The sequence below is a fragment of the Nicotiana sylvestris genome, chromosome 5 (genome assembly GCF_000393655.2).
Source record: "Nicotiana sylvestris chromosome 5, ASM39365v2, whole genome shotgun sequence".
In the NCBI taxonomy this organism is placed as follows: Eukaryota; Viridiplantae; Streptophyta; class Magnoliopsida; order Solanales; family Solanaceae; genus Nicotiana; species Nicotiana sylvestris.
The window spans coordinates 93263382-93286727 of NC_091061.1; the positions used below are offsets into that span (position 1 = coordinate 93263382).

At 35.3% G+C, this 23346-nt stretch overlaps 1 protein-coding gene across 1 annotated transcript; it reads right to left on the minus strand.

Moving 5' to 3' along the window:
- Window positions 1-1672: 1672 nt before the first annotated feature.
- Window positions 1673-11496, minus strand: LOC104216652 (AT-hook motif nuclear-localized protein 6-like). The gene is made up of 5 exons (XM_009766764.2): window positions 10553-11496; window positions 9211-9314; window positions 3494-3625; window positions 2803-2964; window positions 1673-2181 (listed from the first exon to the last, which is right to left on the minus strand). Exons 1-5 carry the CDS (start codon window positions 10902-10904, stop codon window positions 1891-1893), a joined length of 1041 nt encoding a protein of 346 aa, XP_009765066.1. The 5' UTR covers window positions 10905-11496; the 3' UTR covers window positions 1673-1890.
- Window positions 11497-23346: the final 11850 nt, after the last annotated feature.

The following is a 23346-nucleotide window of genomic DNA, read 5'->3' on the forward strand; positions in this document are numbered from 1 at the left end:
GCTGCTACCTGTAGGACTAGGAGTATAAACTAAGCTACAAACTATCGCCTACTTTATGGGTCGTTTCCATATCTTCACGGTTTTGTTGATGGGTTAAAGCGCTGCAGTTACATCAAAATCCATTGTTATTATTCTTTTTCTGCCTTTGAAAAATCTGCAAATGGGTACGACATCATTTCCAACAACACCAATAGTTTGACGCTCGTTCGGTAGTTCTCAACTAAAAAGAATAAACCCTCGCAAAACCTTGAGAGATTCAACCACGTAGCTCACTTTTTTCGTCACGGGATCGATTAGTGAGGAATTGAGATATCCTTGGTTGCTGGAAAGAAAGAAAGAACCATGAAGAAGAGAACGAAGGGGAGAGGGAAGGTATACTATTTTGTGTTAATTTTTCTTTTGGTATTTTACACGTGTCACTTATTTATTGGTTCCTCTTTAATATTAGAGCGCTTAGTATTCACTCGCTTCATTATTATAGCTGAGGTGTTTAATAGACACATTTTGACGAGAGTTAAAGTGTCTAACAGTCACTAAGGCTCGTTTAAGTGCCTAAACGAGAAAACTTAGTTTGGTTGGAATATGATTTATGCCGGTATAAATTATATTGGGATAAATTATACTGGGATTAGTTATATTGGAATTGTTATTTATTCATTGTTTGGTATGCTATATTAAGAATGACAATTGCATAATTTCTAAAAAGAAGATATAAGTTATACTAGTGTTAATAATCTCACCTTATATAAGGTACTCCCTCCGTTTCAATTTATGTGAAACCATCTCACTGGGCACGGAGTTTAAGAAAAGAGAGAAGACTTTTGAACTTGTGGTGTAAAATGAGGCACATATATTTTGTGTGGCTATAAATCATTACATAAAAGTAAATTGTTTCCAAATAAGGAAATGGGTCATTCTTTTTTACACGGACCAAAAAGAAAATAGGTTCACATAAATTGAAACGGACGGAGTATGAGTTATCCCGGTGTTAAAATTAACACCGGGATAACTTACACCTGGTTTGCTAACCAAACAGAGTATTAAGATGGTATTAAATTTTTATACCACCCTTATACCTTCTCATACCTTATACCAAACGATCCCTTAAGGGGTTAACTGTTTATGTATTTGGCAGCCCTTTAACCACTCGTATATATTTATACTATATGCTGGTTTGCATGTACAGCCTAATATGACCCCAAAATGTTGATGGACAAACACGACAGACATATAAGTCAATAACGAATCCGAAATATGGTAAACCCTTTATAAAAAATCCACATCAATATGTTAGGAAAGATCATGAAAAACTAGATTACATCTCATACGAATGGAGCTAACATTATTGCACAACATACAAACTGGAAGAAAATGCCAAGTTAATGGCATCTATGACGAATCCAAGACGTCATAGCAACAATAAACACAATGACCCTATACTTAGCCTCTACAGAGGATTTAGAAATTGTTGGTTGCTTCTTCATATGCCAAGTGATAAGATTAATGTTATTAATTAAGGGTAGACTCGAAAAGTTATAGATTCATTAAATGAGCTCAATTTGCCACCATTTTCATGTTATGATGCATTCATTACCTATGAAATTTCACCTATTTCTTGATATTTGGAATATAGTTCAACAAATGATAGAATGATATAGCAGACAAAAAACAGTTATAATAACAGCTTCTACTGGCCGAAAGTCCAATGCCAACCTACAAAGAGTGAACTTCTAGGTTAAATTGACAAAAATCATGCCCTATTACATCCTACAAAAGTAAGTCTCATATAAATATTTGTCACACAAAGGGATGGTGAGCCTAAAGTTCCAAGTAGGCTAAAAAATAAGCCTATAAGGTACAGGAATACACCGATAATACAACCGAACTAAGTCAAGATGATGGACCTTGCTCTTTATTAGATTCTTCTCCACGCATAGAAATATTGTTTACTAATGCAGAGATTCTTGAGCTATGTATGGAGTTCAGTGATACCGTGTTATCCACAGGAAAGGGAGTAGAAGAAGTAAAATTGTGACTTGGCCTATTGTAAGCTTCAGTAGTTCGTTCTTCATAAACGGAAGTAGTTGCAGGAATAGCAGCGAAAGTAGTTGCATGCTCGAACCTCTGCTTCTTGGGCTCCTGCTCTTGCTGGTGACCAGGAATAAAGCTCCCAATAACAACCTGATCAGTTCAAGATGTTCAGATTGTATTTCAAATAATGTTGAGTTAAAGTCATGGAGTACTGTTAAAGAAATGAATCTTGGGCCTAACTCAATCTCAAAAGCTAGCTCATGAGGGAAGGATTGTCCAAGCCATATAAAGAGACCACCAATCCCTCTATAGACCGATGTGGGACTTTTCAACGCCCCTCTCACGCCCAGGGCTGGACATCTGAAGCGTGGGCAATTTAATATGGGGCCCAACATCGAGAAAGAGAATTGGAATGGGTCATGCTCTGATACCATGATAAATGAACTTTGGGCTTAGCTCAACCCCAAAAGCTAGCTCATGAAGAGAAAATTACCCAATACCATATAAGGATACCCATTTGTTAACTCCCTCCCGAAGTGGGACTCAACACCCCCTCTCACGCCCACGACTGGACATATAGAGCGTGGACAATGTAAATAGGGACCCAACATCGTGTAATTGCAATGAAATTGATACTATGTTACAGAAATAGACCTTGGGCCTAACTGAATCCAAGGAGCTAGCTTTTGGGATTGCTCAAGCCATATAAAGAGACTACCCATCCCTTTATGGATCGATGTGGGACTCTTCAACAAGTACTTAGATACCGACCTGAATAGGACCAGCTGCTATCAACATGCCGGCAAGTCCACCTCCAATAACTCGACCGTCAGGGCCTGAGAGGGACACACTCATCCCACCAGTTCTGGTTTTTGTTACTCCATTATCACTAGACATATACGATCCTGTCAGAGAGAGAATTTCAAATCGACCCTGCAAAAAGCATGAATGATAAGTTAGATTACTAGGCATTATCTAAGGAAGAAAGATTACCCATAACTATTTCATTGGATTGGTTCGACGGGGATAAAGGAACAATACTTCTCTATGCATACTATAGAAATTAGACAACATGTCTCACCAAAGATGAGTGAACTCTATATTTTACATGTCAATGACAAACATCAATACAAGAATGTTCAAACTAAAAGGGAAATGATACAGAAGCGGCAAAGTGCCTTCGCACAATAATAAATTTAATCCATATCGACCTGGATGTCAAAGCTTCAAAACAGCCTTATTATAATGCCGCACAAGGCTGTATGTTTCGAAGAATTCGCAGAAATGCAAACATCTAGAGTATTTCGCTTCCCTTTTTAAGACGAGGAGGAGATCAAGCAGAATGCCAATAGCTCTTTTCTATAAGAAGAATGCAGAGAATATACAATATATGCAAACAGTTGACTACGAATGAAGTAGATGCATACATGCAAATCAAATTTCTCAAAGTAAAGTGTCACACCTCATAGGTCAGAGTTCCACCAGATGAATTTGGCTGACCAAGTGTAACATTTGAAATTGCGCCATTGGCAGCCAACACACAAATAGCTCTAGACCCTTGCTGAGCAAATGAAATGATTTTCATTGCGACATCCTGATACATAAAATTCAAGAATGAAACAGTTTGGATTTTAAATTCACTCACAGAAGTAGAAAATCCATGAAAGAACAGTAAATCGACTTTCAATCAAATAAACACATCTAGCTGCAAGAATACTGAGCTGCCAGAATGTTTGCCAACAACAAGTTGACATTTTTCTTGTATACAGGGCATAATTCGTTAAGCGTGTTTTCATCAAGTAGATAGTTGAGCGTGGATCTTATCACCCACACACCTAATGCCCAAAGTCAAACGAGAAAGGGATAGAACTCCCAAATTTTCTGAATGACAACCATCAACCTAAAGCACCACTGCAACAAATGCACATGGTAAATACAGATAATGATTACAAATTTCCAGGTAGTTACAAACTTATTATTATTTTGATAAGCAGGTAGTTACGGGGTTGTTGTTGTTGTTGTATAAGCAGGTAGTTACAAAATTAACAAAGTTAACAAACGTGAGAATTAGGAAATAAGTGCAGTAATGGTGTTATTTAGGGGTGGCATTTTCAGCCCAAGCCCAACTAACCCGCCCAACTAACCCAGCAAATAATGGGTTGGGCTGAAACAATTTTATTAATGGGTCATTCTGGGCTAAACCCATTTCAACCCGTTAAAATAGTTAGCCCAACTCTAACCCGTTTAGGTGCCCAAACAAACCCGTCAAACTCCCAAAACCTAAACACAAGACAGACGCTTTCTCTTCCACTCTCTGTGCACTCAAAAGAACGACCAGTTTCTCTCTGAACTTCAAATACGATCTCGGGTCTCTGTCTTTTTTCCGGCGACTTCCATTTCTCCGACGTATTCCTTCTCTCCGGCGAACTCTTTGCTGGAGATTTCACTGGATCTCGAATTTTCACGCATAATGTATTGATCATAAATTGTACTATCATCTTTGTTACTTGGTTGGTGTCCTTATGTTTATTTGTGTCCATGGTTATATAATAAGCATCAAAATACACCGACACTCATACATCAGAGACTATTTGGGATTTTTTCTCATTTCTACAACGTGCATTTATTTTGTTTCAAACGTTTGTCCTTTCTGCTCCAACAATAGCATTATTTCTCTTTATTTTAGGATTCTATTGTTGTTTCATAGTTTATGAGCTATTTAAACTGAATTAGAAACTAAATGTATGGTATTTAATCTACTGTAGGATCTCATTGTGTAAGAAGATGTCGATAGAGCATGATGATGTAGAGTCCAATGAAATAAGTGTTTCAAGTTCAAAAAGACAACGTAAAACTACTTCTGTTGTGTGGGATTTCTATGAGAAGTTGCCATTGGATATGGATCCTGATAATAGACTTAGAGCTAAATGTAAGAAATGCGGAATAATATTTTTGGCTGACTCAAAAGCTGGAACAACAAATTTAAAGCGACATCTAGCTAAACACAAGATTGAAGCATCAAAGCAAGGTACGTCAATTGATCATAAAGAATATCGTGAAGTTGTAGCCAAGGCTATAGTTAGACATAACCTGCCATTTAGTTATGTAGAATATGAAGGGATTAAAGAAGTGCATACGTTCTTGAATCCTACGGTTAAAACCATTTCAAGAAATACCGCAAAAGTTGATGTGCTTAAATTATATCATGATTAAAAAGAGATGGTAAAAAAAATGAGCTTGAAGCTATTCCAAATAGAATCAGTTTGACATCTGATTTATGGTCATCAATCACGTCAAATGGATATATTTGTGTTACTGCGCACTATGTTGATTTGGATTGGATTTTACAAAAGAGAGTTTTAATCTTTCGTCATGTGGCTCCTCCTCATAGTGGTGCTATTTTGGGTCCAAAGTTGATTAATCTGTTGAAAGAATGGGGAATTGAAAAGAAAATATTTTCTATAACTTTAGATAATGCAAGTTATAATGACGGTGTTGTGGGTTGCTTGATTGAGCATTTTAAGCTGATGGATTCTTTGCTTTGTGATGGAGACTTTGTCCATATCAGGTGTGCAAATCATATTTTGAATTTGATTGTTAAAGCAGGTTTGAAAACAATAGAGAGTGCTATTTTTAACATTAGAGAAAGTATAAAATATATTAAAGGTTCTGAGTCAAGGATTGTAAAATTTGTTGAGTGTATCAAGAATCTTGGTTTAAAGTTAACAGGAAAAGTGCGCCAAGATGTGTCTACAAGGTGGATTATACATATTTGATGCTTGATAGCGCTTTTCCTTATCGTCGAGCATTTTCTGACTTCAAGATACTTGACAAAGATTTTACATGTTGCCCTTCAGATGAGGATTGGGTTAAAGCTGAAACAATTGCTAAGTTTCTAAGGCCTTTTTATGAAATCACTACACTATTTTTTGGGAGCCGTTATCCTACAGCCAATTTATATTTTCATAAAGTTTGGAAAATCCATATGTTGATAAGGGAAGAGATAGGTAGTGAGGATCCTAATATTAAGGCGATGGCTATGGAAATGGAGAAGAAGTTTACAAAATATTGGCAAGACAACTATAGTCCAATTGCTTCTATGGCGGTCGTACTTGATCCTCGATATAAGTTAAAATTGATAAAGTTTTGCTTCTCAAAACATGATCCTTTGACTTGCAATGAAAAAGTTAAGATTGTTGAGGATAATTTGCATAGGTTGTTTAAAGAATACATAACAATATCTGATGTTGGGATTGTTGGAAGTAGTAGTCATGGATGTTATGATGAAACAATGGACGAAATGAATGAATTTGACATGTTTGAAAGTCCGTCTGAGTATAGTTCAGAAAAGACACAGTTGGATTTATACTTGGAAAAGCCTGTATTAGTTCGCAAAGGAAATGAAAATTTAGACGTGCTTACATTTTGGAAAGATAATAGGAGTAAGTATCCTGAACTCTCATTGATGGCTCGTGACCTGTTAAGTATACCTATCAGCACAGTTGCATCCGAGTCAACTTTTAGTGTTGGTGGTCGAGTTATTGGCAAATTCCAGAGTTCTATTTTACCGGAGAATGCAGAAGCTAAGTTGTGTTCTAGAGATTGGATTTATGGACATCAAGGTACACTATAATTAGTATCATGTGATTTTTATTTTATGAACTTTCTTGTAGTTTGACAACTTTTTAAATTTTCTTATTTTTAGCTTGTGATGATTCTGAAGAGGAGGACATTGCAATAGATGTGGAGAAAATTGCTGCTACACTTTCAAAAAAATTGAATCTTGGTATGGTTCAGGTTTTTCACCTGATTGTATATTAAGTTCTCCATTTATGCACACCTTCCAAAATTGTGATTTCTCATTTTACTTCTGCTGTGTGATGCTTTGACAGGATAATTGTGGTGCTAGAAAAAGGAAGAGGAAAAGTTTGTGTTGAAGAAGATGTTGACTTGAATCTTTACTTGGAACTGCAATTAATTGTATGCACGGCAATTAATTTGTTGATAGTAGTTTAGATAATCACTCATCTAGTATACACTAATTCGTTGTAATGAATTTGATAACCACATGTAAATGGGTTTAGTGCATCCCAAATTGGAACTGGGTAATGGAATATCAAATCCTTACTTGGGAAATACTCTGTTACATGATATTTGGCAAGATATCTTTGCATATGAGATAGATCTAAAGTTTATTCTAAACCATTGGTAGTTGATACTTGATAAAACACTTATGTATTTAAACAGGGAAATTCTTATAAATTTACTAAGCAAGATGAGTCAGGTACTTTGTATATATCAATTAGTTACCATGATTCCCTTGTACAAGTTTTGTCACGTGAAAAACTAGTAAGACTTAAAAAAATAAAAAATGAAAGAAAAAAGAAAGAATCTCAAATTCTCAATCTAGCTGAGAAAGCAGAAATAACTTATCATATGTCAAACATATCACGAAACAGATTTGCAGGAGTCACACAAATTTTCTATTTTATGCAAGTATTTGAATGTGAAGAAACAAAATATTTGGGTCAAGTTGGGCGGGTTGGGATATGACCCATTGTTTAGCCCATCTTGACCCAGCCCATCTTGACCCAAGTAAAATTTAGGTTGGGTTGGGCATTGACCCAATTATTAGTGCAGCCCATCTTGGCCAACCCAAACTCAGCCCAAACAACCCATTTGCCACCCCTAGTGCTATTAGCTTCTGGTTCTGCCTAATCCAGTGTTTCATTTATTGCCAGTATGATGCTCCACAAACAAGGAGGAATGAACATTCCATCAATTAATATGAAATCTCCCATTCCACCCAAATTTCAAACTCAAACTTTTGTATTGACTATCCTATTTAGGTTCCTGGATACCACAAAATTACATTAGAATATACATAAAATAAAGAATATATACAAACTCTTGATTAAACTTCTGGTATACTAGTTCCAGATTGAAGAATAATTGTTGTTGTTGTAGATTGAACAATTGGATTATCACAAGATGCCTATCTCCAACTTTTATGAGATTGAACCTAGTGTCTTCTTACCTCAAGGTTGTACTTCAAAAACCTCCCATGAGGAAATAATTAAATTAGACTTTAGCAACCACACGCTAGTTCCATCTTAAAAAAATAGAAATCAGCAATAAAAACCAGCTTCTTTACAACCTAAGAACAATGTCCACTTCCACATGTTAAGATATCTACCAGTTGTACATCTAACTGCTCAGTCTGATAATATAAGAGCATTCCTATTATATATGCAGATGCATAATTGAGAAAAGTAGAAAACTTACTTTTTGATGATAGCAGCCAGAGTTAAGCACAAGTTAGTTATTTAATTATCAATTGTGATATGCTATCACCAATAACAAACACAAAGTAATAACCACTGTTAGAGTATCCATTTTTTTGATAAGGCACTGTTAGAGTATCCATTAAAAGTTTAACACTACCGCTCCTAACTTTTTGTCCTCTTCGACTTTACCTTTTCCTAAAAGTTGGCATTTTCGGCAATATTTTTCTAGAGGAATCTAGGCGTGTCCACTCTATTAGGCTTAAAATGAAAAGTACCAATATATTTCATTCCAGTTCAGCAGTGTAAAATCACCATCACAATCCAGGTACAGCCTAAAGGGCCCAAAGCTGGCATTGCAAGTTGCAACAAGGTAAAAATCATAAAATTTGTCTGAATTTAACTTATGCCTTAACAGAAAAGGGCATTTTACATCACACTTCATATTGCTTTGTGCATAAAGACAGACGCAGAAACTGGGCTTGCTGGAGTCTGAAGAACTTTCATCCTTGGATGAGAACATCTGTAAGAGATGAAATATTAACTACAGAATCTACTTATAACATGCGAGTATTATTGTCCTCTACAAAGAGGCAGCCATGTATATTGGTTCTAGTAGAGAATGTCAGCTGTCAGTATGCTACTTTACATTTTTGTCCCCAATGCATTTGAAGAAGCCATGGAAGCTAAACGTGCAATCATTGCTACAACAAAATAACTACATCCAAATTACTTTGAGGTTTAACAGGTAACTTAACGGCAGGGATAGGAGCAATTTCGTCTCTTCGCGGACATGGTGAATTAAATTTATGCTGTGAAGCTGCCAAATATAAAGCAAGCTTTTCAAAGTGGTAGTAATGCAGTACAAATATATGAACTAATAGATAAGGCATACCTCGCCAGCATTAACAGTGATCACATGTGGTGTAAAGTTTGCACCACCAGAGTATCCAATATGTGGTGAAAAATTTGCCGCAGCAGAGTATGGCACCCTCTCCCCTAAGGAAATTAAATACAATTGCAACAATAGCTCAAGCAAACCGAGATCTTCAAAATAATGCTAAAATGAACAGTTAAACGAATAATATCAAGCTTCCCACAAATAAAATGAGGATGATATCTATATAGACTACTTCAGAAGCTGAATATCACAAAGAGGTCAATTTAATTTTTTTAATTTAATCAGTTCCCACATCCACTTGATGTTCTAGTCTCCAAATTCAAATATCTTTCTATGTGTTGCATAATGATGATTGTCTTGTTATCACTATTAGAGCACGGATTATTCTCAAATACACTGCCAGTGAAAGTAAATGTTGGCATCATTAAACTTTGGAAGAACATCCTTTCTAGGAAAATCAGGTAGTAAAAGGATATTACTTTTATCAGGCGAATTGACTATCTGCAAATAAGTCGTTCATTAATGAGGAGCAGAATCTTTTCATTGTTATTAGTTTACTAGTTAAAAAAGTAGTCTCTGACATCAGCATCAGAATGTCTTATAGGATAGTAGACGACTGAATCTTCTAAAGTGTATCTGCATCAGATCCATGCTTTGTTATATCATTTGTTGAATCCTACAGCAGTTTGTGTTCCATAGCATCATTAGATATATCATAGTATATTTCAACCTACTTTCAAAATCTGTATTTCTTCCGTCTTGCAAAATAACCAATGTTAAAACCGAATATGTAGATATCATGCATCAAGTATCACATTACGCACTGCCATATCCTTTTAAAATAGCTAACGAGCTTTTTCATTATTCAATTAGTTCTTTATTCTATTTCACCTTGTTTCCTAAAAATATTGGGGTAAGGACACATGATTGTGACCACATAAGCTTATAAGAACTCATACCAAGTGGTATACTCTGTTTGTTGACCACATCATCCTGCTTCTCCACCAGATAACTACTGAACTAAAAATGCGAAGAAATATACCCCACATTCAGCATCATAAATGCCAAAGAACGAGATCAGTTTTAGATACGGGACCCAAGTTGCAAACTTTTTAAAAAAAATTCAACTATAAGATAGAATGCAGAACAAAACAGAACCCAGAAAACCTATCTACACCAGCAAATTCAAAATTTTGTACATTAATGAGCACAAATAACTATTCAACAGTCAGAGAGAGTGTGTTAGACCATTTTAAGCTTTTATAGGAAGCACATCAAAAATCCAAACTTCAGTTCAAGATTCTAAAATAAATCAACAGAATAGGGATAATGTTACCTGGACTTGAAAGCTCAAACTTCTGCTTCTTTTGGAAGGACTCAACCGGGCGGCTTCCACTGTTTTTCCAACCTGAAAAATCTCCTGAAAGTGGGATTGAAGCTGATATTGGCATTGGTGATAATGCAGTGTTTACAGAACCATCTGGTCCATATTTCTTAGGCCTTCCCCTCTTCTTCTTCACTTCTGTAGATGGCGTCGCCATACTCACTGGATTTACTGGTGTGACCGCAGCCACTAATCCACTAAATCCATTGGTAGTTTCATTCCTTGGGGCCATTTTGTAATTTTCAGAAGCTTCATCGCTTCTAATTGTAAACCCTGAACTATTAAGCCCTTCCTTCTCCTCCATTCATATACACAAAAATAAACCCTCAAAACCCCTAAACCCTGAAAACTGTTATAAACTCAAATCCCAAACTAGAAAAAGATCAAATCTTTCAGGTGCTAAAAACGTCAGAACAAAAAATCACAGTAAAAATACAATCTTTACCAAAAGCAACAGATCAAACAACATACTAACACCTCTAACTGTAACCCCAGAACTATTAACAAGTAAAAAAGCCAAAACACTTAAAACTTTGAAGTACTTAAATCCCAACTAGAAAAAAGTTACTTTTTTTTAGCAAGAACTGAAAACTTAAGAACAACAGCAAGATAAAAATACAATCTTTACCAAATACAACAGAAGAAAGAAAACTAACACCAACTAACTCAGTAAAATCTTCAACTGCTGGAATCAGTTTGTATGTTTATGAATATAATCTGAACAGACAAACTAATTTCTGTGGTGAAAATCTAGAATGCATACTGACACTCTGAACTATGGCTAACTCTCTGCTACTGCAGAGCAAAGTACAGCAAACTAATTTTTAGAAATGAGAAAAAGAGGGTAATTTTTCTTGCTTTCACAATTTCTTGAGGAGTTGTGAAATTAGGGTTTTGCTAGAAAAAAGTTGAAGGACGAAAATAATAAAGATTGAAAACTGGGGAAAAGATAAATTTTAATTTAATTTAAAATAAGGAAAATTTAACTTGCAGCTGTATTATTTAATTGCAAATTCAAAGTATTAATTTCGGTTAATCAAATGGTTTGACGTCCGTCTTGGAAATTTAAGTTAATAATAAAATAAATAATGATACCTTTTAAAATTTGCAACAATAAATGAATTGAAAATTTGGGAAAGGAAATTTCCAATTATTTTCAGAATGCAAATTCAAAGCTGTAAAGTTAACATTGGAGCCATCCAAATATTTCCAACCTCTGACATGTTGTTTGGTGTTGACTGTCAAAATTAAAAAGACACCTTTAATTTCCGAAATTTTACTGACGATGCCATTGTTGAAAATTGGAGGACATAAATTTTACTGATGATGCCATTGTTGAAAATTGGAGGACGTATAGTTGAAGCATACTGCTAAATAGCAAGATATTCCCAAGAATCCAGGAGTATTGAGTCAACTTGGGCAGTAGTCAGAAAGTATCCGTAGGTTATGTCATTGTCTATGTGGCACTTTATAACTGTGATTGTTCCCACGTACAACATCCTTAAACCTCTCAGTATGTTGGATATGGAGAGGCAAATAGATTCTGAGTTTCTACTTTAAATGTAGAAAAGAAGGTGAAAATTTCATGGGGTTAATTTTCAGAAGCTTAATTCTAGAAATGGTTTTACATATCCAAAAGTACAGTTACTTTTTAGACACCAAGCCTAGGGTGAGTTTCTCCTCTTTAAATAAATTTTGGTAAACAAATGAGTAGAGTTATTCAGTATTTATATTAAGTGGGCATTTGGACATAAGAATTGTAAAATTCCAAAAAAAAAAAAGTAAAAAAAAAATTCAAGTGAAAATTGAAAATTTTATAGCCAAACGTTGATTTCGAAAAAAAATAAAAAATTTCCTATGTCCAAACGGGCTCTAACAGAGGTAGTAGATTATTGCAATTCACTGTGTAAAAATAAATTAAGCTTTAGAATGAAGAAGGTGAAGTCGCTGAGAGAGAGAGAAGAAATATAGGAGAATTTCATTTCCAATAAACATACAGAATAGTAGAGTATAAACTGACTTTATGCACACTCCTTAACAGTATATTTTCTAACAACTTAACTAGTTCCTAACTCTACTAACAACTAACAATAACTAACTCTGTAAAGATTTTTGTACTCTTAGGGGTCGTTTGGTACACGGACTATATTATCTCGAGATTATAATTCCTAGACTAATTATCCTATCTGGGAGATGGAATAAAATAATCTCAAGTTTGATGGGATAAGGTGGGATAAGGTGGGACAAGGTGGGATATCCAGTATCAAGCCTGGAATTAAATTATACCATGTTTGGTTGATGGTATAAATTTAATCACACGATAAATTTTTAGATAGCGTTTGGCCATGGATTCCCAAATTTGATTTGAGTGAAGTTTGGTTTGAAGATGAAAATGTGTTTGGACATCAGTTTTCAAAACATATTTCTCGAATTTATTTTGAAAAAATATGAAACATGACTTATACCCACAAGTTCTAAAAACTGTCACAAATACCCAACAGTACAATTATCAATAACATTCATTATATTACCACAAACCATAGTCCTGAACATAAATAAATTTGGTACAAAATTATCATTTTTATAATGAACTACATGATACACTATCAGATGACTGAGAAGACAAAGCAACATTATTACAAAATAATAAATGGTGGGCTCTTTTATAAAATATAAAAGTTTGGGGCAATTTTTAAAAAATATAATAGTGATATTTTGGCCCAAAACCAGCTATTGGGATTTGGGATTTTGTCAAAATGTAGCCAAAATCTATGGTCAAACATGTGTTTGCCAAATAAAACACAAATTTATTTTGGCAAAATTTATGGCCAAACGTGTCCTTACTATCAACCAAATATTGTATAAATTTAATCTCTTACCTTATCCCATTTTATCCCGCGGACCAAACAACCCCTTACATTACTCAACACCCCCTTTCAAACTAGGTGGTGTAAAAATATTTAAAACACCTAGCTTGGAATTTAGGTACTCATGTTGCACTTTAGTAAGTCCTTTTGTGAAAATGTCTGCAGGTTAATCTTTTGTAGCAATATATTTTGTAGTGATAAGTCTCTATTGAATTCTTTCGCTCACAAATTGATAATCGATTTCAATATGTTTGGTTCTATCGGGGTAAATTGGGTTTGTAGCTATTTGTATAGCTGTTTTGTTAACTCTGTATATAACAATACGTAGTTTGATTTGTGTATCAACTTCTGTCAACAAACCTTGAAGCCAAATTAATTCAGCCATTGTTGTTGCTAGACTTTTAGTTTCAGCTTCCGCAGAACTTCGACATACAATAGTTTGGTTCTTAGATTTCTAAGAAACTAAAGAATCACCCACCTTTACTAAGAAGCTTGTGACTGACAAGTAACCCAGTCTGCATCACATAATGCAATAATTGTGTTACTCTGATTACTGGATAGGAGAATTCCTTGTCTTAGATGGTACTTAACATATTTTACAATCCTCAAGGCAACTTCTATGTGTTTCCTTTTAGGCTGTTGGAGAAACTGACTGAGTGTCTGAACTTCAAATGTTATATCTGGCCTAGTTACTGTTAAATATAAAAGTTTTTCTATCAATCTCTGATAAGAAGTTTGATCAACCAATGAGTGCTTTTCTTCTGTGTTTTATGTCTTTCCGACATAATCATCACATTGTTTGGAAGTTAATTTATTATTGATGTCAATAGGAATTGTTGCTGGTTTGGTTGCAGCCAGTCTAACCTCTGAATAAGTTCTGATAAGTTATGCATTTTTTGTTTTGATGATTTGACAAACTTCATGAGAGAACCAGATAAGGAACCAGATACAATTAGTTCTCTTGTGTTCAGAGTAACCAGTTAGATGTCTGGTTCAATTCTCAACAAAATCAGATAAGGGAACAACAAAGGGAACATATATGGATCAGTTCCACTGGTCGTCATATAGTTAACTCTACAGCTTTAAACATTCTCAAGACCTTAAGATCACAAGGTTCCAGGTTGAGATCCAGTTTGGGATATGGATCATCTTCAGAGTCAAAGGAACAGCCGAGGGAACAGGTACCTACTAGTTTCCGAGGTGATTGTACAAAGTTAACTCTCGAGTTGGAAAATTGTTGCCTGCACAGTATAGGAATAGTGCTGCAGTCACCTTATGTGAAAAGCTTTTTACCTACCTTGATTATATCATTGTAAGTGATGTCACGCATGTATTATTAATATCAAGGAAGGTAAAACAATCACTTGAACACTTGCAAATGAAAAGAAAATATTCTCTCAAGTGCTAGCCACCACATTTCTCAAGAACAAAGATACTGCAACCTCAAGGACTATATCCAAAGATTGAAAATATCTTAAGTCCTTAGGTTTGTTGAGTCTTTGTTATTTTGTTCTTCACTTGTAATTCCTACTTAGCTTAGGTAGAAGCATTGTGTAGGAAACATTTTGTAAATTATAAACTCTTGTGTTTGTGTCTTGGCTAGAGTTAGTCGAATTGTGAAGTCTTTGTAATAGAGTTATTACGAAGTAGCTTGTAATAGTGTTGTTATAAGTTAGTGTGTGATTAAGTTTTTGTAATAGAGTTATTATAAAGTGGCTTGTAATAGTGTAGTTACAAGTTAGTGAGAGATTAAGAGGTTAATTCCTAGGTTATAATATAAAAATTGCTCAGTAGTGAAGTTGAAATCTTACAAGGGTAGGTCATGGTTTTTAATCCCGTTGAGCTGAGGGTTTTTCACGTAAAATTCCTCTGTGTCCCTTATTTACTGTCAATTTACTGTGGGAACAAATAGAGAACTTGGTTCCCTATATTGTTTGGTTTTACAGTTTGTTGCTTACGATGGTAACTGATAGAGAACCTGGTTCTCTATAAAGTTTGGTAGACGCATAGTTTCTAACAAGTTCCAAAGCATATTTCCTTTAGTACATAGTGATTCTTTGCTTAGATCAAACACAATACCTAGGAAATACCTTAGCTCTCCTAGGTCTTTCATATTGAAAGCATTCTGCAATGAGATTTTAGTCTCCTCAATAAGTTCTAAGTTGTCCCCTGTAATCAACATGTCATGTACATATACTAAAATTATAGTAACTCCCCAATAAACAATAAGTGACCAAATTGGCTCTGTATAAAATTGAACTTCAGTAAAGTTTCACATAGTTTTGCATTCCACTGTTTATGAGCTTGTTTAAACCCACATAGAGATTTAATAAGTTTGCATATTGCATTCTCCCCTGACTTTTAAATCACTGAGGCAACTCCATGTAGATTTCATCAAATAGATCATCTTGAAGAAAGGCATTATACACATCTTTTTGATGTATATGCCATTTTCTTGCAGCTGCTAAAGCTAGGATAGTTCTGGCTGTAACTATTTTCACCACTTGTGAAAAAGTTTCTTGACAATCAATTTTTTCTTTTTTATTATATCACTTAGATACTAATCTAGTTTTGAACCTTTCAATCTCCCTTAAGGCCTTATATTTGATTTTGTGTATCCATTTGCAGCATATAGATTTCTTGCCTTCTGGTAGTTTCACAAAATCCTATGTATGGTTGTTCTCAATTGGTTTTATTTCTTCATTCATTGCTTTTACCCATCTAGGATCTTTGATAGCTTTAGAGTATGTAGTAGGTTCAATTACAGAGGATGTTGCGTCTATATATGCTTAGTATTTAGAAGAAGTTTATCATAGCTAATATATTTAGTTAGTGCATAAGGAACATCTTGATGAATATTGAGAGACACAAAGTCTTTCATCTAGATTAGATGATGCTTACCTCTTCTGGACTTCTTAGTTTTAGGTAGTTGTACGTGATGCTGATTTTTCACCGTCACAGGAGGCACCTCTTGTAGAATACAAACATTTGGTTCAAGGTATGTGTCTGTCTGTTCTATATGTAGATCTGCAGTTTCTCCTTCCATTGTACTCTGATTTGCATCATTTTCAGCTCTCTCAAACCTATCAAATTGACTGATATTTGAAAATCTTGTTCTAGGTTCAAACAAGATCTCATGATCCACAAATATAGGTTATGAAGTTAACTATTTTCTGGTGAAGGAAAAAATGTCTTCCCTGAAAGTAACCACCCTGCTGACAAAGAAGGATTGAGTAGAAAGATCATATAAGATATAACCTTTTTGAACTTCTGAATAGCCCATATGAACAAGCATTTTTGCTCTTAGCAATAAATTGTCATGTTCTTGCAGTATTTTCAAAGCACACGCAGCCTAATACTTTAAGATGTACCAGGGAAGATTTTCTTTTGTATAACCTCTCAAAGGAGACATATTACTAATAACTGGACGAGACATTCTATTTATCATATAAACTGCAGCAAGTATGCAATGTCCCCAAAATTTAAGGAGTATTTGTGCTTGAAACCTGATAGCTCTTGTAACCTCTAGTATATGCTTGTGCTTTCTCTCAACTTTTACTGAGGGATATATGCATAGGTTCTCTGGTGTATGACACCCATTTTTTTAATAAACTTTCACACAGAGTTTACAAACTCCGTTTCATTTTCAAGTCTAATAACCTTTACTGTTGTATCAAATTGAGTTCTGAAAAAGCTGAAGAAATGTTGTAGTGATACACAAGCATTAGATTTTTGCTTTAGTAAAAAAACCCATGTCATTCTAGAATAGTCATCTAAAACAGTCAGAAAATATTTGTTGCCATCCAAGATAACTATTTTATAAGGGCCCCACAAATCTACATGAATTAGAACAAAGCACCTTCTACTTTGAATATTGCTTGCAGGAAAGGGCATTCTAGTTTGCTTGGCACAAGGATAAACTGTGCATTTATTTATTGTATCTTTTATATTTTCACAGTATGCTAAAAGTAACTTTTAAAAACTTGAGTGGATACATGTCCAAATCTTCTATGCCAGAGAACTATATCGAATTTGTTAGCTTTAGTTGTTTTATTTTCCCTTGCCGCTAGAGTAATAGCTTTGTTCCTCTCAGTTGTAGTAGTGTATAATAGATAGAGTTCACCATCCTCTTTACCAATCCCCTTCACCTTCCTAGTGTAGAGCTCCTGAAACACACAAAAATCAAGAAAGAATATGGTTGAGCACTGCAATTCTTTGGTTAGCTTAGAAACTGACAGTAGATTGTATTTAAATTGAGGAACGTGAAACACATTTGTTATGGTGATGCATTTTGAAATATAACTAGATCATGTATGTGTGACCACTATAATATCACCATTTGGTAGAAGTACTTTATTTGGATTTCTTGTTTCACCAATTGTTACCTTATCCAATAAGCCAATATTAGAAACCATGTGATTTGTGGCTCCTGTATCTAAGATCCAATGTCTAAGATAATTGGAAACTAACAAAGTTGTATCAATACCTGCTACATTAGTTATTGATGTTGTATTTAGCACAGAATCAACATTTGCAATATCAGTTCATATTGGCCTTTTGTGAGAGCATAGTTTTTCAGTTGATTTGCATAATTCTCCACATTTGAGTTTGCACTTTGAAAATAATTTCCACTTGTATTCTGTTCATATACATTTGTGTTTTTCCCATAGTTGAACGCGGGTATAATAGTTGTTGCTTATTGATGATCTTGAGCAGATGAGCTGTGAGTAGATGAGTCATTTTCTGTTAGTACATTGACATTACAAGGTGCATTTGTCCCTACATTTTCTCTTCTTTTGTTCTTGAAATCTGCAGGGTATTCTACAATTTTGTAGAAATTTTCTTAGTTATGACTCTTCATTTTGTAGAATTCATGCTGCGCATTATAATTCCTTTAGAACCTTTGATTGTAATTTTGGTTACTTCCAACTCTAGAGTACATTGCAGTTTCATAATTTCCCAACTGAGCCATAGGATTAGATCCTAAAATTCATGTAGTTGCAGCAATAAATTCTTGACTTTTATCACTGACAATCAAAGCATATGCCTGATTTACAATGGGAATAGGACTTTAATCAAAATCTGGCTCCTAGCTTGAGCATAGGAATCATTCAATTCCATTAAGAATTGATATAGCTGCAGTGTCTGCAAATATACCACAAAATCTTTGATTTTGGATAATCGCACTCAGGTGCTACTACTAAAGCCTCAAACTCTTCCCATAGATTGTAATGACCCGATAGGTTGCTTTGAGTACTATCTCCCAATTTTATGTTTTTAGACCACCCATAACTCTATTTGATGAATTATGACTTGCGTGCATGATTCGTGTCGATTTCCGAAAAGTTTAAATGCAAATTGTTAAAGAAATATAATTTTTTTCTTTGAAAATGGCTAGAGTTGACCACGGTCAATATTTTTGATAAATAATCCCGGGTCAGTATTTTGATAAATTTTGGTAGGTTCGTATAATAATTTTGATCTTATACGTATGTTTGGTTGGGGTACCAGGTGCCCGAGGCTGTTTCGCGCATTATGTGGAAAGTTTGAGTTTGAACTTTGAAAATCTTGAGTTTTGATGATTGATTCTTGGGTAGCCCGGTGCACTAAGCTCCCGCTATGAGTGGGGTCCGGGGAAGGGCCGGACACAAGGGTCTATCGTACGCAACCTTACCCTGCATTTCTGCAAGAGGATATTTCCACGGCTCGAACCCGTGACCTCCTGGTCACATGGAAGCACAGGGGTGGCATGTGGGCCAGTTCGGGCCCTAAATTGGCCACGTGGGCCGATCTCGTGGGCTGCAGTCCCGATCCCGAGCCGGTCTCAATTAAATAGGCTTAGCAGTCTGGGGCTAAACAGTCTTTTTGTAGGAACCGGCCTAGGACCGGCCCCACAAACTCATGGTCCCAGGCTAAACAGGCCGGGCCTGCGAGCTAAGTGGGACCAACGACTAAATATTAATTTTAAAAAAAAAATTAATTAGAAATTAGAGACAAAAATATGTTAAAAATATATCTATGGTAACGCCTTGTAAATTTATTATAGAATTGTGACCTAATTTTTTTAATTCAAATTTAAAGACAAAAACATTGTAAAGAGATATTCAAAGCAATGCCTTGTAATTTATTATAGCATTAAAAAAATATGGTAATATCTTTCATAATCTACCTCCCCCCATGGAATGAGCACAATGAGGTGCTAATACCACTATTGAGAAGAAAAAGAAACTAATCAAGATGTGCCAAAATACAAGTTACATAATACATACTAATTTTTGATCATACAAGTTACATGGTATCTCTTACAAACTTCATAAATCCTTTAAGGTCCGGAGGAATTTCCGTTGGTGGTTGCTGAAAAGTAGCTTGGTCATTGCCGTTTCCATTATTGGGCAAAGCAATATCCTTCGCAAGTTCAGCTAACATTTCTTTGTAAGCTTCGTCTTCCTCTGGTTATGATTCAGCAAGTCTAAAATTTCTTTTTTCTGAACGGATCCAATCTCTGAAAAGTACTCATTTTTCAAGCTCTCCCTCATAGACTCTCTATAATCACTGATTTGAAGTCGTGCTTAACTGAAAGCGCTCTCCGATGCCACTTTTGAAGCTTGAATAGTTAAAACATTTCGGGTCATCCTTGAAAGAACTGGAAAGTATTTTTCTTTGTCCTTCAGCCATTTCAAAAGATTAAAGGAGCCGTCAGGATTCACTTCCTCAATTTGCTGCGACAAATAAACTTTAGACTCATTGAGTTGTGAAAAATCATTACTACTAGAACCAAAAGAACCCTTAGACCCCGCCCAAGCACTAAGTGCTCTTACTCTCGCTGTTCTTTTAGAAGATTGAGAATTAGAAGAAGAAGGAGTTGGAATATTTGGTCTAGCATTATTTAATGCAACTTGATAAGCATTATAAATAGTTTGAGCATTTATTCTAATTGAGGCTATTGCTTCCGGAAGTTTAGGCAACTCATCATCCTCAAGTGCTAAACCATTATAAACAGTTTCATGCCAAAATTGAAGACCTCCTAATTTCATACAAGGATTTAACAAAGCAACAATACCATAAATAGCAGGAATAGGGAAAAATATTTTTTAAACTTTTTTCTCATAGAATCACTAGCAAGTTTATAAATTTTTCCACCCTTTAAAAAATGAGCAAACAAATTTGCAAGTCTGCAATATAAACTAAACAAATAGAAATAGTAGGATAATATTGCCTAGAAAATTCATTTGTAGTAATATAAAATTTTTCTAAAAAATCAACAAGCATTTTAACATTAGCTCAGTCCCCATTCGTAAGGTGCTCATCATCATCACTTACATGTGCATTAAACGTTGAGTTTATGGGGTTTCTAAATTCATATGCAACAACCAAACTTTCATACATGTAATTGCATCAAGTTGGACAAGGTTTAGGAACCTTCCTTTCTCTTAGGCCACATTCATCGCATATTTTAAAATATTCTCTAACTCTACTTCTACGGTTTAGATGAAAAAGCCAGTTAAGAGCCATTTTAACCTTTTTAATTTGAATATTTAAAATTCTCATACCATCACCCACAATTAAATGGTAAATATGACAAATGCATCTAACATAAAAATATTACTAAATGTACGATTTAGCGTAGTGGTAAGCAAGTATATAACATTTGTGTTATTAGTAGCATTATCCATTGAAACCGACATTATTTTATCACTGATGCAAAAATATCTGCAAATATCCGTAATTGTGCTAGCAATAAACTTCCCAATGTGACGTGAAGCAATTATTCTATAAGCAATTATGCTCTTTTGCATTATCCAATCCTCATTAATCCAATGACAGGTAACTATAAAGAAATCATAGTCGCTACCACTTCTACCAATATCAGTTGTAATAACAACATGATAATTTATATGAGTAAATAAATAGTGCAAATATTGTTCATATTCATGCTTATATTTATAAATATCATTCTTTACAGTTGTGCGAGGAAAACCTTTATAAGTAGGATTAAAAAAAATTCTAATATAATGCACAAACGAAGAGTCAGAAGGAAAACTATATGGTAAGCACATAACATGTAACGACCCGACTGGTCGTTTTGCTTTTTAGAACCCCGTTCCCCTAAATGAAACTTCCCACGCTTGTTTTGGAATTTGGTTCGGGATTTGGAATAGTTTGGGTTGGAATAGGCTCATTTGATTCCTTAAGATTTTCTTAAAAAGCTAAGTTTAACCTTGGTCAACATTTTTAGAAAACGAACCCGAATTTGTATTTTGACGGTCTTAAAAGGTCCGTAGGAAAATATGGGATCTGAGTGTATGCCTGGAATTGAATTCCGAGGTCCCTAGCGCCGAGTAATAAATTTTTATTAGAAATTGTTAAATTGAAATTTTAAGGATTTAAAGAAATTAAATAATGATTGATCACATTTGTATCAGACTCGTATGTTGGTTTCGGAGCCTAGTACAGGTCCAATATAACATTTAAGAATCGCCCGCAAAATTTGGTGTCAATATGAGTAGTATAAGTACGTTTCGGAACGTTAGAAGTGAATTGAAGAACTTGAAGTTCATAATTTTGATCCAATTGGTTTTGGGGGTGATTCTTAGATTTAGCGTTGTTTTGGGCATTCCGAAGGTTCGAGTGGGTCTGTTTCATGATTTAAAACTTGTCAGTATGTTTAGGCGGAGCCTGGGAGCCCCGAGCGTCAATCGGACGAGGCTCGAGTAAAGTTGGAAAATTTGAGAAGAGCTAAAGCTTCAGGTTGCTATCATAACTGCACCTGCGGTTGGTCAGCCGCAGGTGCGAGACCACAGAAGCGGTCATCCTCTCGCAGATGCGGCCAAGGCAGGCCAGGCCTAAAGTCCCATTGCCATAGAAGCGGCTCCATTGTCGTAGAAGCGGCTCCATTGCCGCAGAAGCGGCTGCGCAGAAGCGACTTCAAGATCGCATGAGCGGTCCCAGCCCACTTAGCCAATTCTGCAGATGCGTCCTTTCTCTCACAGAAGCAAGACCACAGATACGGTCCCCTGACCTCGGATGCGGAAATCACTAAAGCAGTGAGCTTCATTTATTACGGGCTCTAAGTCATTTTGGCCATTTTTCACTCACCCATTGGGCGATTTTGGAGCTCTTGAGAGAGGACCTTCACCTAGAATCTTGAGGTAAGTTTACCCTACTTATTTCTAGTTTAATACTTGAGTCTTGGGTAGATTAACACACAAAGATTAAGGTAAAATCATGGAGTTAGAGTAAAACCTAGTGTTTTGATAAAAGTTAGATTTAACCACGAAATTTATTATGAAATGCATTAGAAATCATGTATTATTCATCCTTAGGTTATAGAGAACAACTTTCTTCAAAATTTTTTGAAATCCGGGCATGTGGGCCCGGGGTCGGATTTTAGGAAACTTGTGTTTATGGTTGGTAAATTGCTTAAATAGTAAGAATGCAATCTTGTGAGCTTGTATTGACTAGTTCCTACCTCGTTTATCTAGTTTTGGATCGTTCGGCTCCAAATTGAGAGTTTGAGCTCGTTCTTGGTATTGAAAGTACGCTTCGGAGCGAGGTGAGTCTCCTATCTAACCTTGTGAGAGGGAATTGTCCCCATAGGTGATATAATCAAATAATTTGCCATTAAATGCGGGGGCTACGTATGCACTAGGTGACGAGAGTCCATGCGTAGCTACTATTAAGCTAAGTCCGGGTAGTCTAGGACCCAAAAACATGCTTTATGTGATATTCTTGAAAATTTATGTTTAATTTGGATTGTTTAAATCATGGTGATTATGGTAAATGAGACTGGTAAGAGGAACATTATCTTTCTTGGCCTTTTTTAAGAGAAGTTGATATTTTTGTGAGTAATTGCTCCCTAGTTATATATTCATGTCTGCT

Bases quoted from the DNA above. Each gene is read 5' to 3' on its own strand.
- LOC104216652 (XM_009766764.2), bottom strand. From the start codon at position 10,904: ATGGAGGAGAAGGAAGGGCTTAATAGTTCAGGGTTTACAATTAGAAGC. The intron at 9,315-10,552 runs GTAACATTATCC...TAATTTCCTTAG, and splicing joins GTTTGAGCTTTCAAGTCCAG to GGGAGAGGGTGCCATACTCT. The intron at 2,965-3,493 runs GTGTGACACTTT...TGCTTTTTGCAG, and splicing joins GTGGAACTCTGACCTATGAG to GGTCGATTTGAAATTCTCTC.